General features: G+C 39.7%; 2 protein-coding genes across 5 annotated transcripts; one reads left to right on the plus strand and one right to left on the minus strand.

Annotated features, from left to right (window-relative positions):
- The first annotated feature begins 1,935 nt into the window (after nt 1-1,935).
- LOC110709275 lies at nt 1,936-5,920 on the plus strand. 4 transcript variants are annotated; one of them, XM_021887492.1, is made up of 11 exons: nt 1,936-2,704; nt 2,994-3,083; nt 3,299-4,164; nt 4,250-4,394; nt 4,471-4,551; nt 4,632-4,858; nt 4,950-4,998; nt 5,098-5,169; nt 5,252-5,365; nt 5,455-5,595; nt 5,678-5,920. In XM_021887492.1, exons 6-11 carry the CDS (start codon nt 4,764-4,766, stop codon nt 5,771-5,773), a joined length of 567 nt encoding a protein of 188 aa, XP_021743184.1. In that variant the 5' UTR covers nt 1,936-2,704; nt 2,994-3,083; nt 3,299-4,164; nt 4,250-4,394; nt 4,471-4,551; nt 4,632-4,763; the 3' UTR covers nt 5,774-5,920. The 4 variants fall into 4 exon arrangements, with proteins under 4 accessions (XP_021743184.1, XP_021743185.1, XP_021743186.1 ...); XM_021887493.1 differs by having other exon boundaries at nt 3,299-3,376; nt 3,456-4,164; nt 4,250-4,551; XM_021887494.1 differs by having other exon boundaries at nt 3,299-3,376; nt 4,107-4,164; nt 4,250-4,551.
- Nucleotides 5,921-9,303: 3,383 nt separating this feature from the next.
- LOC110709324 (DNA repair protein XRCC3 homolog) lies at nt 9,304-9,882 on the minus strand. Its single transcript, XM_021887536.1, has one exon. The coding sequence runs from the start codon at nt 9,880-9,882 to the stop codon at nt 9,304-9,306; it is 579 nt and encodes a 192-aa protein (XP_021743228.1).
- Between the last annotated feature and the right edge of the window lie 5,150 nt (nt 9,883-15,032).

Raw genomic sequence — 15,032 nt, forward strand, 5'->3', positions numbered from 1 at the left:
TTTACAATCCATTTTAATTTGCCAGTAGCCACTCTTACAATTCATTTTAGAAAACCATGTGGATCCTTGTATTCTATTAAATAACACAGTTTTATTAAGAATTTAATAGCCATTAAAAACAGTATTATCATTTAGCTGCTTTTAATTAATGACCATTCTAGCTTTACCTCTTGTTTCTTCTGCATGATTTCTTACCATGAATGCTGGACTATTTTGAGGACTCTTGCATTTTCTAATTAGCTTTTTATTTAGCAATTCTTTTATTTGTTCATCAAATTCCTGTATATCTTGGTAGGTATAGACCATTTGTCTTACTCTAATAATCTTATTAGGATTTGTTAAAATTATCTTAGCAAATGCCTTATCCTTTTCCCAATGTTCTAATGGATTTGTTGAACATAATTTTTCACAAAATTTTTCTTGTTGATTATTTATCTAATTATTAATGATGAATCACACTAAGAAATTTAAGTGCAACCTCTCGTTGTGTAGGTGTAACCCTATCACCACGCTGGCTGCGCGTAAATTCCATAGTCTGATGAGTATAAGCCTGTGTTATTTTCTGTATAGGGACAGAATGACCATTAATAGTGAAGATTATTTGATCAATGGTTTGAGTGCATGGAGAGTATAATCTTTGAAAATTATTTCCTATTATCATATCATGACTAGGTTGATCAGTTGCTCATAAAATAGGAATAACACATTGAGCTCCTCCAATTTCTATTGATAATTCTTCGATTATCTCCGTATGCATCATGACACTATTATTAGCAATTCTAACTTGCATAGGATTTTTAGCCTTTCTCCACAAGAGTTCTAGAAATAATGACCTCTTTCCAAAACATGTAGAACAACCACTAACAATATATGCACATAATTTATATTTATTATAATCCTCGATGCATATATCAATTGGAATATATATGTTATTAGGATTAGTACTGGATATTTCATTAAGCTTCTATTTGAATATTAACTTCATCTTCATATACTGGTTCACTCACCATTTTGGTCTTATTATATCCAATTACCTTCCTTAGCTTTTATCAATAGAATTATTTGGATCTTCATTTAACTCTAAATTAGAATATGACCCCATATCAATGCTATGCCTTTCCGGTTGTTTTAAGGCTTTTTTATTTTCATATTTTTTTATTTAGTTTCTTTAGTAGAACTAATATTTCTTCTTCATCCTCTTCTGGCTTTCCATCACCTTGTTTTTTCATCCTTATTATTGTTGAATTTTGTCTACTTAGACTTGGTGTTCTAAGACTCATATTTCTTTGTATTTTAGGTTTTGTAATCATCCCAATATGAAGTAATCCTGATTCATCAATTAACATCTTACTCGATGTATTGCTAACTCTAGGGTTCATAAAGAATTCCTCCCAATATTTTCAATTTCATTAGGATTTATATACTTTTATAGGTGTAATTTTCTTCTTAAGACCTCCTCCTTGCTCATATTTTTGAGCATCGACTATCTGTTTCTTACAAGATGAGTCTATATTATTTACCAACTTATAAACCACCTTCCATCTAAATAGCATGGGTCGTGTTCCTTTATGCATTTTCACTCCTTCTTTTAATAGCTTGATAGTTAAAAACTTTGACGCAAATGAATCCTCTAAGCTCACATAATATCTAGGTTCACATATATATATTACCTTTCCTTGACTTAAGTTACATGTGATACCGCTAAATATTTGATCATAAAATTCTTTATGTCTAATATCCCAAATAAAACTCAAGCATTTAACATTCTTGTCAAAATCTTGCAAAGGAGTTATTTATACATGTACTGCACCAATACAAATATAACTATAATTTCCTTTTTCTTTATTTTTTTAATACTTTTCCAGTTTATGATATTAATTTCGGCTGCCTTCTGTTCACAATCTTCGATTATTATACTTCCTTTCATTTCTTCACATACATATTTAGTTCTAGTTTTAAAGAAAGAAGTTTTAAATATTTTATCCTTAATTAGTAATCTGGGGGAAATTCCAGCTTTCTTTGTTTACTTGATCTAGGTCATTATCTTCAAATGAATACTCAACTCTTTTCAGTTGACCTGTAGTCATTTTGCTTTTATCTTCCTCATTATCATCTGACTTTGAATTTTCTAACTCTTCTCCTTCCATCTTATTTACTTCTTCATAGTTTTCTTCTTCAAATTTGCTATCCTCAAGTTCTTCGTTATACTCATTTTCTTCCTCTATTATCTCTACTATCCCTTTATTATTACTTAAAGCCAATTCTAAAGCCTCATCTTATGCTGTTTCTATGAGAAAATCCATGTTTATATCCTCTATAAACGAATTTTGTTTATAGAGGGGTACGTGCGACATTTTGTATAATAAAGATTGGGAAAAATTGGAAATCACTCATAAAGAGTTAAACCCGCCGTTTGAGTTGAATTTTGACGACGTTACTTGCAAAAAGTTAAAGTTTTTCTCTCTCCACTTCGTCGTCGTCGTCAATTGGGGATGTTATAACCCTAATTCATTAATGAATTGGTTGTCTGAGAAGGTTGTCTCGAATTGATGAATTGGTTGTCTAAGAAGGTTGCCCGGTGATTTTGCAATGATAATCGGTATAAAATCCGCGTGTAACAGCTGTATTGTGAAGATTGAGCTTCGATAATGGAGGTGCAGAATGTAATTCAAGGACGTGTCGCTTAATCAATTTTAAAGGAGGGGTAAGTGTAATTCTAACTTATATTCTAGTGAATTGCAGTGTACTTCCTTATTTCATTTCAACAGAGCACTGCATTGGTCTACTGCATTGTTATTTCTGATTTGATTTCCTCAAATCGCTCGATCTGCTGCACTACTCCATTGTCCTGTTTAATCCTGTTTTGTGATAATTCATGTGTTATCAATTGTAATTGAATATGGAATATAGCTGATACAGTGCGTGGTTGGTAGAGGATTGAAAGTTTGATCTTACCTTGATTAATCGTATAATTGGTTTGTTGTTTTTATTAGTGAAGAACATCTGTGGGAAATGCAAACTACGGATAGTAGAAAAATCTGAAAAGAAAGTCAAGGGTATGCGTTGGTGATTGTGTACATAAGGTAATAGTAGAATTTGAATTTAATTGTAGAATATGGTTCTTAGTTGTTTTGGTATAATAGAATTTGAATTTATTTTTGCTTTATATGATGGATTAAAGTCCTGGAATCTGCATGCAGACATCTATAAGGTTATATTTATGTAATATTTAAGTTGTTTAAATGTTTACACACTAAAGTAATTGCCACTTAATATATATCATATATATGCATTGTAGGATGACACGTTGTCTCCTGGGGGTAAGCTTAAAGAAAAGGGTGAAGTACTTAGGGCAATGGAAGAAGCCAGATCCCGGGTGAGTAATTCCATTGTCCTCCATTTTTTAATACTTGAATATATGTGAATAACTTGTGTGTTAATTGATATCTTATTAGTTCCTTTGTTTTTGGGACGCAACCACCAAATACTGTATGTCGGATTGAGACTTTTGGAAGGATATGCCAGACATTTGATGAGCGTAGAACACGTTGGGTGTATGAAATGGGATTCGGGGGGCTTCTGCACTTTGTAGCAGACATGCATCTTCCTAGGCATATAGCATACTGGCTAATGACACGTATAAATCCTTTTAATTACACTCGTAGGGCTGCTGATGGGAGAGTGTTTTCCTTGTCTAAAAATCAAGTTCACTAGATTCTGGGTATACCAAATAGTGGTACGGCTGTCCCTACCTATAAGTCACTGAATGAAGAAATGCTGGGGCAGGTTAATAAGATTATGTCAAAATATGGGAAATCCTGGGATACTAAGTCTAAGAAGATTGGTCGAAAATGTATCAGTGAGGGCATTCCAGTGAATTCCAAACTTATGGAAAGAGTTGAGGGTCTTTGGGAGGAAACTGAATCTGTTGAGTTTAAGACCTTATTCCTCCTGCTGTCACTTGAGGTGCTGCTCTGTCCCACACAGTCATCCCGATTGGCGGCTGACCTTGTTCCGTCACTAATTTGTGCCTCTAATGCCGCGGATTTTGACTGGTGTAGTCTTGTTCTTAAAAATCTTATGGATAATGTTCGTACTTTTGGTAGGCGGTTCTATTCAAGTGGTTATGCTAGTGGATGCGGGGGCTGTCTTATATTTGTTGTGGTAAGACTTGATTTGTAGTACTTTTATATACAATTTGGGTTGTGTTTGTGTATTTTGAATTTAAAATATCCCTTATTTTTAATAGGTTATGTATTTGGACCGGCTAGATAGGCTACCCGTGGATTGGGGAGTTTTTCCTAGGATAGAGGCTTGGAACATGGTGGAGATTCGAAAGGCTATCAAGGAAGACTAGTTCCCAGATGGCGGCAATTTTGGTGTCCTTGGTTTATGTATTGATACCCTTGATTGTGCATTTAATTTTTGATATTTTTTTAGTGTATGTATGAATGTGTAGTACCGTTGCAGACTTTGGATGTTGCTTATGGTGAAAGCCATCCTCGGTTGGCTAGGGATACCGATGGGCCCATCGATGGTTTTTGTGCGAAGGTATTAATTAATATTTTTAGCTGAATTGTTGGTGTTAACCCTTCGGTGCAGTAACTGATCCTGCACTTGGTATTTTGCAGTCCTTCAGACATGGTTCAGTATTTTCGTCTACAAAGCCCACACCGAGGTGATATCCCACGATTAATAACCTACGTCAGTACCGTCATAAGGATCCAATTGAGGCAGTTGATGATGACCAAAAGGATGGTTTGATGTTGGTCCTTGTAGTTCAGCTTCAGGGCTTCCACTGTTGTTTGAATGTTGTTGAAATAGAAGATTTATGGTTTAAAGTCGAACAGATAAAGAGGTATACCTATGGAGCTGTTGTTGAATTAGTTTGTATAATTGTTTTGGTTTTCGTTTAGTGGTGTTGTTTTAACGTACTCCATGATTACTAGGTGGTTTTCTGATGATGCTTTGCAAGTTGTGAGGAAGATTTGCTCTTTTGTAAGAAATGTTCACAAATGTGTTTAGCTGTATTATGGAATTATGTTTTGCAAGTTGTGGGGATTAGGCATCATTAACTGACCGGTGTTTATTGTTCAGTTGTTCAGGTCAATTTCCGAGGATAAAGTATGCATGATAGGGAAGCAGCTCTGTAACAATTTTTCCTTCTCGGTATGCTATTCTTTGAGCCTTTTCATCTGTGCCACTATATATGGCTGTTAACATTATAATAACTTTGTTATTGGTTACCTAGGCGATTGTTGTTTCATTTGTGGGAGTTGTTCATACTGATGTGTCATGTGTACATGTTGTTGATGCGTTCTTTAACAATAACAGATGCTACCTGCTTGTGTTGGTCTCTTCTGAGGTTAGTTATGTTGTTCTTGTGTTGTTAGTAACCTGTTTTGATTCCCCTTTGCTGTTTTTTATTTAAGAATGTTTATGTTGAAATAACAGCTTTGTGATGTGGACATGAAGAGTTGTAGTGCCCTTGTTACGCGTGTATCTTTCATTTTTAAATGTGCCTCTTCTTCAAATCAGTTGAACGTAGTTGTTTCAAATTCGCTGTCTGATTTGTTCACTATGTATAATAAACGAGTAAGTCACTGCAGTGTTACCGTATTGAGATTGACAATTTGTTAAAAATGGCATGTGCTTATTTTTTTCCCTTTATGTTCAGGTTGTGAATTTGGATGCACTGTTGACTGAAATTGACGGCCTGACGCAAACATCATCCCGAAATGTTCTGATTGTTTGTAATTGCGACAAAATGTGACTAATTTGTTAGAATATGTGTAATGTAATGTAACTTATTTTTTCAAGGTAGGATTAATGTGTTTTGTGTTTAATTTATTGTTTATTTTAGCTACATTTTTTAATTATTATCAATTCTCCCTGATATGCAGTTTATCATGATTATTAATGTGTTTGGCCTCTATGATGTGTATCTAATTTGTCATTGTAAGTAGGGCTATGTTATCATTTGGGCTGTGTAGTTTGTCCCAAAAACGTTGGGGCGTATAGTCCAAAAAGTAAAGCATGTGTAGTTACCTGTATAGTTAGTCCCTAAAAGTTGGGCTATATAGTTAGTCCCTAAACATGGTGTTACGTTTGGGCTGAGTTTGTCATTAAAAGTTGGGGTGTATATATGGTTAGTCCATAAAAAGTTGGGTTGTATATACCGTAAGTCCATAAAAAGTTGGGCTTAATATATGGTTATGCTGTATATTTGAGTCCAATTACAATTGGGCATAAAAAGTTGTACAAAAGTAGTTGGACTGCACATGGTTTGGGTTTGGGTTACGTGAAGTAGTGGACTGTGTTACGTTTGGGCTGAGTTATGTTTGGGCTACATGTTACGTTTGGGTGACATGTTTAGTGTATCCAATAATAATTGTCCTAATTTAAAATTTATGGTGCAATGCAAATGCAATCAATTTAAAATAACATTACATATAATACTTTAGAGATAATTTAGAACATGGACATTTAATTAAAAAGTTACAGTGGGTAATTATAACTTAACATTTGAATTTAGATCTTGGAATGCACATTTGTACTGTCCTCCACCGTAACCCATCAAGTTTACCGCCATGTCGGTTGCGAGAATCAGCATTGCATATCCTCCTTTGGCAGCACCATATAACCGTCCGCTAACCCTGTATGGCAATAATTTCTTGGTAATCACCCTTGCCATCTCAATGGAAACTCTTGTTTCAGTTAGTAGAACAAAATCAGGCATATTTAACTCAAAAGCTGATTTCATTTCTAGGATGAATGTGTCCCTCCCCATATCTCGGCAGTTCAAGACCATGAACTTCCTTTTCTTGGCTGTCGGAAATGCACTTCTTCGACCGATAACTTGATCGTGGTTATTCTACCGTCTAATATGTTTGATGTGTTGGTGGTGCACGTAATTAACATGGTATTAGCACATAAAGTCCCATCGATGTTGAACAATTTAAAGTCGTTTCGATAACTACGGAGTTGCAGCGAGTGTTCCCACTTGACAAATCACACTCTTCCTGGACTGTTGGTATGGGCGCACAAGGATCCACCAATTACTTCACACACTTTGGGAATACGTGCTCTGACCCATACCCTTTACAACCACCAGTAGTCGACATCAACCATTTCACAAACACTCTAAAAACCTTAGGCTACAGGGCTAGGTCAGAAATGTCCGGTAACGCTGCTGGTGTAGCGTAATTGTTTGGAGTGATTACTAGCAAATCACCTTTGAATGATGAACCATTGGCGAAGCACCTGGCCGCTGTTTCCGGGTCTACCAACCGCAGCGTAAGTTGACCCTCACTTGACAGGTTGGGGCTGGTTATCATAGCCAACAAACCTCTTTTCATTGGGTTCTTATTGTATTTGGTTGTGTTGTGGGATGGGTTTAATTGAAGTTTGGTTGTTTTCATAATTTTTGTGGAAAAATTTTGTGGTTTTTTACATTTAGAAACCCTTATTTGGGAGACATGAATTTTGAGCTCGTTCTTCACCATTTTGTGTAACAGAAACTATGTTTAGTTTGACTACTTCCATTTCCATTTGATGCATTTTATATTGCTGTCAAATTTTGCGCCATATAACTTGAATAATTCACTGGGTTTTAAAAATTGGCGGAAAATGAATCAAAATTGTCGGAAATTGAATCTAAATCGGCGGAAATTGAATCTCATTCTCGCGCCTATATCCTCATTTACCCCTCCCCAACCAATAACGGGGTCCCACAAATACAACCTAACATGTTCACTTTTCCCCTACAGTTTTTTAATATAAATGAGGAACAAGTACACTTTAAAGTTCAGCATTTTAAAACTCACAAATTAGTACATAATCTTTAACTGAATAAACAAAATCACATAATATAACCTCAAGAAAAAAAAAAAAAAAAAAAAAAAAACATTTAAAAATAGAAAATTGCAATTTAGATGTCAATTAACTGAATACAAATTTAAATCCTATCCATTTGCACGGTGTTCTCAGTTGTGTATTGCAGCCCCTCTTCTGAGGTCTCCCCTGGCTGGTAAGAGCAAAATGACAAGTTCAGAAAATTGAACTGTTTTCAAGTTGAATTAGCAAAATTAACAACTTACCAGTATTTCAGCTCCTAGACAATACCCGGTCATAGTCGACGCTCGTTGAGTGAAGTAAGGTTTGACTTTCTTACTCAATCTCTGGTTGGTCCTCTGTTTCGTACTTACCAAAGTACAGCGTTGGCTCAGTCGGGTGGATGTGTACAGGTAATTGTTGAGGGTTTCCTACGACTAATTTCATCACTTTTGAAAGAAGAGCTTTCACATTCATCTTGAATTTGGAGTTTCAATGGTTTCAAAAGAAATGGTTTTGTTGGGATGTTGACAACCGGGGGTAAAAATTAATTGTAATCAATATCTAATGTAATTGTGGTCGTTGATGAAGTTTTCGTTGGTGGAGAAATTTGAATTTGAAATTAAAAAACTTTTGTTACAACATTCCCCCCATAAAAGAAAAGATATTTATAATTCAATGTTTTTAAAATAGTGGGGCTGGATCTCAAGCTTAGGGTAAATGTGTTCTTTTATAACAAATTGGTGTCAATCGGGTTAACGGTTTGAAAGTTTTCGGTTTGTAACTGGTCGGTTTGTAACTTGGCAATCATAGGAAGTGAGAATTCACATTACGATTAGGGATAAAGCAAAGTAGGAAGTGGGAATTCATATTGGCCTCTACTTGACTTAATATCAAGATTAAAAAGGAACCTAAACCGGTTGTTTTCAGTTAAGCGTTATTTTCAGTTACATAACGTTAGTCAAATTAAATAATAATATGAAATAACATGCGTTATTTTCACTTAATATCTTATTAGGCGTTATTTTAAGTTACATAACATGCAATATGGTGATCAAAAATAGTAATAGAATAAACATTAATTCAACAATAATAACGTTAGTAAAATCAAATAATAATAATAACCCTAGAGTTACAAGGGTTTAGAGGGTCAACGGTTTACAACATGAACTCAAAAATGAATATAACACATTACAACCTATCAACTAATGTAGACATCGGATTTTCACTAAAAATCAAATCAAATAATAATAATAACCCGCATCGTAATTCACTAAACATCAACTACACCTTGACCGTTTATTTTGAAATGACCTACATCGGGTTCGAGTACAGGTGAGGAACAAATCCGGATTGTCCTTTCCCAAAACTCCTGGTTTTCATTGTATTTCTTTTCAACAAATAATCTTGTGCTGACACTGTTGTTCCATGTTTTCCCTAAAGCAGGCCGAACCCTTACACCATTTGTGATTATTGTAATCCACAATCCCTTTGCTCATTAGGGTTCACTTTCACAGTTTCATTAACTGCTATCGCGACCACATCATATTTTTCTGCAAGTGATCGAAGACCACTTGAGAACACGTTAACAATAGATGTCCTCTCCTTCATTGACTCACGGGTGTTATGGAAATGAAAGCGGCATATGCTTGGTACCGAGTCTATGACTACAACACGGTACCTTCTGTCGTCCTTGACTAATTCTTCAACCGACTGAAGGGTCTCAATTAACTCGTACGGTGATTCTACCTTTTTCACTAATATTCTCTTTAGAGGATTAAGATCTGGGGGTGGAAATGAACCGAATACGTGTGGAACCATTTGAGCGAGCCTACCAGCAGGATAGTTAGCAACTGATGTGACGTACACTGCAAAGGAGGAAAGACCTCCCATCGCTACATCAAGTTGAGCAGCTAACAATAGTTGCAAACAGATCTGGGTTTTACCGGTTCCCTCATCCCCACAAATCTCGGTGATGTGACCTGAACGAAAACCCCCCTCCAGGATATGGTCTATTGAATTGCATTTTGTACAACATACATCGACCATTTTCACAACAACTAAATCAAACTAATGGTGCAATTGGTATGAAAATAATAACACAACGGGTGCTCTATATAGACCCGTCACGTGACTTAATCGAAGTGACAACTTAACCGAATTGGATCACTGAATTTTACCGCACCGAACTCTCAACTTAACCGTACTAGATCACTAAACTTAACCGAAGTCACAACTTAACCGAATTGGATCACTGAACTTAATCAAACTCACAACTTCACCGAACTAACAACTTAACCGAACTGGATCACTGAACTTAACCGGACTCACAAATTTACTTAACCAAAATCACAACTTAACCGAATTGGATCGCTGAACTTAATCAAACTCACAACTTCACTGAACTAACAACTTAACCGAATTGGATCACTGAACTTAACCGGACTCACAACTTTACTTAACCAAAATCACAATTTAACCGAACTGGATCATTGAACTTAACCGAACTCACAACTTTATTTTAACCAAACTCACTACTTATCCAGACTAGTTCACTCGACTTAACCGTACTGGATCACTAAACTTAACCGAAGTCACAACTTAACCGAATTGGATCACTGAACTTAACAAAACTCACAACTTCACCGAACTAACAACTTAACCGAATTGGATCACTAAAGTTAACCGAATTGGATCACTGAACTTAACCAAACTTGTTTCGGGGTTTTCTGATGTCCTGCGGGAGAGTTACAATTCCGAGACTGGAACCGGACGCCTGTACCTGCAAAATAACGGAGACTCCTGAGAGCTCCGCCTCCAACGGTCAAGTTAGTACCTGATTAAGGAGTAATCAATACAGAAATTAAAGTAATGAGATCTCTCTAGGTGAGAGTGCTTAGTGTTGGTAATCTGCGTCGTTAGCGAGATTAGCCGGTTGTTAATAACTCTGTTCTTCTCTGCTTGATTTCTTGATTATTCGATTACCCAACTAATGAGGATTAATTGAGTATTTATAGCCTTGAGAAGCGTGTCACTCTCTAGGTTTAAGGTAAACCTAGGGCTGATCGGGCCTCTAGACTGAATTGGGCCTTGATGGCCGGTTTTCCCATTTGGCATGGGTGGACACGTGGCGTGTCTAAATTGGTCCGTAGAGGACGTATCTGTGATTGACACGTGGCAGGCTCCTGTTGGCCTTCGTGAAGGACACGTGGCGGAACCTGGTTGGTCCACTTGTCAGACGGTGATTGGTGGACAAAAATCCCCTAATCATTTGCCCCTCACAGGTGGCACGTGACTGGTCACATGTCGCCTGTGACAGGTGTCGCACGGTGACAGGCGACGGCCTGCTACAGGTGTCACCTTGCAAACGGCCGAGAGATTTTCCCGCCCAAATTTTGAATTTGGAAGCGACCCTTCGCCTTCTCACTTCGCCTATATAAGGAAGTGCTGACTTCGGTCATTTTCACATTTGAGAGCTTTGCGAGAACATTCGGACCCCTGAACTTGCTCTGACATTTCGGACCTTTTCTGCCTACCGCCTGTTCTGACAAGCCGACTGACCCGTACTTCCAGGACTTCATCAACCGACACTCGTTCAGGTAACTCAGTTCTCTTACTCTTAATTTTCTTTTTATTTTTTGAAATGGCACCATGGAAGCACACGACACGACCTAAGTTAGTGATCAGCCGGTCACCGGGGACGACTGAATCTAGGACTAGGAGTGCCGCCTGCCCTTTTCTGGACCCATCTTTGCCCTTTATACAAAGTCCGACTGTATCTGTGTCTATGCAGAACGTGATGGCCAGAACGAAACAGACTGCTAAGATATCAAACTCAGACGGCTCCTCCCAAAGGGTGCTCCTTAGTGAAACATCTGACCAGGCGCCAGATGTAGAACGAGGCGACTGTCAAGCCGACAGTTCTGAGAGAGGGGCCAAGGTGTTCCCTTCCCATCTTACCGTTGACATGTCTAATTTTCCTTCTGCTCCTTCTAAGGGAGAGGAGGCGGGCCCCTCTAGGAAAGGGGAGGAGTCGTCCTCCTCGGACTCGTCAGAGGACGAGTCTGAGTCCAGCTCTTCTGGACACAGTTCTCCAGGCTCAGAAGAAAAACATAGCCGCCTACAAGAGGCGAGACTTTCTCATGCAGTTGAGAAGGGGGATAATTGGGCAGAGCCGTCCGCCTCTTACAGAGAGGAAAACGCCCCCTACTACTGCAGGGTACCCCGGGGCCGGATTGCAACCATGCAAGACAACGTGGCGAGCTTTATTGCTAACCACAAAATGGGCCCGGAATTTTTACTGTTCGTGCCGGATCCAGAAGACACTGTCGTCTGGCCGGCTGGTACCAGCTATGGTGACGGCTGCTTTGGCTGCTATGTGGCGGCCATCAAAGCTGGACTGCGCTTCCCATTACATCCGGCTGTTCAGCGGATTTTAGATGGGTATGATCTGGGGTTATGGCAGTTAGCCCCCAACTCTTGGGTAAACGTACTCGGCTATGTGGCCGGGTGCGAAATGTACGGGGTGGAGCCAAGCTTTGAGGCTTTCGCCCATATGAACTATCTCAGCCGGACCCCTAAGTCGGGAGGTACCGGCTGGTACCAACTAACAAGCCATAGGGGTTACCTCATGACGAGAGGTAAGGCGAACAAATGGAAGGATTGGCGGAACACCTTCCTTATTATCGAGGGTTCAGACACGGAGCTGAACAAACGCTTTAACAAGTGGAATAGGGATCCGCCTCTTCTCGCAGGCGGCCGCACCATGCCGCCTGTTCCCCCAAAGGCTAAAAGAGAGATCCTAGACAAAGGACTCTTCAAAGTAGAGACTAGGGTGAACTCTACTTCAGGGGTACGAGAGCAAGTACCCCTAAACTGCGTCCCGAGCTTCAAGTGGCTCTATGACGAGTACTTTTTGGCCGCCTGTGGCCTCGGCAGTCGGTGCTCTAGAGGTAGCCGGCCTGACGAATACTCTGTTTTTTCACGCCTTGTTTACTTGGGATTTTTACTAACTTTGTTGTTTATTTCTTGCAGCTGACGCCATGAGTAAAATATCAGCATCTAAGACTGCGGCGGCCATGTTGCGGGCCTCGCTCATGAAGCAGTCGTATGCCGACTCCCCCAACAAGGAGGCACCCTTGGTAAGCTTTGAAAACTCTTCCTCTTTTAGTTGTCTTATGCATATACTAACTCTTTTTGTTTTCAGTCTGGCACTCCAAGGGCTTCCTCCTCGCAACAGCCGGACCCCAAGGCCCGGAGGACGACTGTTGCAAGCTCTCCTGGGTCTTCCAGGAAAACAGTGGCGGCTGAGAAGCAGCCGGCCACTTCTTCAAAAACCCAGGCGGGGCCGCCTAGATGTATGGACACTTGCTTGTAAAAACTCACCCTTGCTTCCTTCTTGACTAGGTCTAACTTGTTTTTTCCTTTCGCTTAATGCAGCCGGCCCCCAGGGACTTGACTTGGTTGAGGTAGCCAAGTCTATGGTTAAAGTAGTTCCTCCATCTGACAGGGAGGCGGTCAGGGGTGCCGGCACCCTTGACCTTGATGGGATTTCAGGGGTCCTAGCTGAGGTATACTTAGCATATTTTTGAGCTTTTGAGTTCCAGGACGCCTGTTAACTTTTCTGTTTGGAAACTGACGCCTGTTAACTTTTCTGTTTGGAAACTGACGCCTGTTTTTCTTTGTACTTAGGCCCTGCTCCGAGTCAACAGCCTTCGCAAGCCGATTGATCGGAAAAAACAAAGAGGTAAAGGCCGCAAAGGCTATGGCCGCCTCCAGCTGTGATAAGGCAATGTTTCAAATTGCCCAAAATGAAGTACTGACCATTGATCTTCTTTATTATCAGGCGCAGGCTACCGCCGCTGTTCGGGCTCAGTTAGAGGCGGCCCAAAAGAAGGTTGACGAGCTGGAGGGGACCGTCACCAACCTTAAAGCCGAGCTGAAACCTCTTCGCCAAAAAATGCACTCTTACGAAGCCATGGAGAAATCTTTGGCCAACGTAAAAGAACGCCTGGTGAACCAAGAGAAGAGTCTTACCCAAGAGCTCTCGGACAAGGCCGAGCAAGAGAAACAAGAGCTCGTCCGGGAGATGGTGGAAGACTCCGCTCAAATCCAACGCATGACCTGGGAACGACTGTTCCCCAGTGCCGACTTTGCCTCATGGGAAAGAACGTACCGCCAGTGTTCGGAAACATATAATCAACAGATCCTGGCGGCTGCTGAAGAAGAGGCGTTGGACGGTGCGTTGGAGGAGGAAGAGCCGGTTGTGGCGCTTGTGCCACTTGGGGGTAAGGCATCAAAAGAGGGTGCAGCTAAGGCCGAGTCCAGCAACAAGAGTGCTGACCAGGCGGCAGCTGCTGATACTGAACTGCCCCCTTCTTAAGCTTTAAGTATTATTTTTTTTTTTTTTTTCCACGGCCTGCGTGCCGTTTGATTTGTAATTACCCGGCCAGGGGGCCGGGGTTTTGAATATTCTGCTGGTCTTTTATGGCCGGCTCATTTTTAATCAAATTTTTGTTTTGATTCAAATTTGTCTAAGTATTTTTAATTTGTTCACTAGACCGACTGTTGTGTATGGCCGAACATTAAGACATGTACAAATAGTAAGTATGCCGCCTATGCCCCTGGACGACTGGTGGTCTGTTTCCAGGATAGATGATCAGTCGGCCATTTATTCAATCGGTATTCGAACTATTTATTCAATTTGTCTGACCAAGTAAATAGAATTACCTAGTCGCCAAGGAACAAGCGGCGGGTACCGGTTGTTTCCCTTTATTGCCAATGTTGGCTTTTAACTCGTAATTTGTTAACCTAGCAAGAGTATTGGTTGAGAGCCTTTGTTTATTAAAAACAAGTGGACGACTCATACCTTTTAGGCTCCATACTAAGTTTGAGTGACTATTAACTTAGGAGTTACTTAGTCTTTGTCGCAATCTAGATTGAGTAGTAGAGGTACCAGACGGCGTAGGCCGGCTAGACCCCTTGATTCGCCAATGTTTGTTGGCTATTAACTCAATAGGTTACTTAGTAGGAATAGGGGTTCGAGTGCCCTTGTTTGTTTAAAACAGGCGGACGACTCAAACTTTTAGATTCCATACCAAATTTGAAGGAGTGACTATGAGTTAACGTTGGAGTTACTCAGTCGCCGTCATTTTTGTTTGAGAAGTAGAGGTACCAGGCGGCGTAGGCCGGCTAGACCC

This window comes from Chenopodium quinoa, unplaced genomic scaffold, assembly GCF_001683475.1.
Source record: "Chenopodium quinoa cultivar QQ74 unplaced genomic scaffold, ASM168347v1, whole genome shotgun sequence".
NCBI lineage: Eukaryota > Viridiplantae > Streptophyta > Magnoliopsida > Caryophyllales > Amaranthaceae > Chenopodium > Chenopodium quinoa.

What these genes read in the sequence shown, in the direction of transcription:
- LOC110709324 (XM_021887536.1), bottom strand. Translation starts at nt 9,882, where the DNA reads ATGGTCGATGTATGTTGTACAAAATGCAATTCAATAGACCATATCCTG.
- LOC110709275 (XM_021887491.1), top strand. Translation starts at nt 4,764, where the DNA reads ATGTTGGTCCTTGTAGTTCAGCTTCAGGGCTTCCACTGTTGTTTGAAT. An exon ending in TGAGGAAGATTTGCTCTTTT is followed by an intron (nt 4,999 to 5,097) that starts GTAAGAAATGTT and finishes TTTATTGTTCAG; the next exon opens with TTGTTCAGGTCAATTTCCGA. An exon ending in TCACTATGTATAATAAACGA is followed by an intron (nt 5,596 to 5,677) that starts GTAAGTCACTGC and finishes CTTTATGTTCAG; the next exon opens with GTTGTGAATTTGGATGCACT.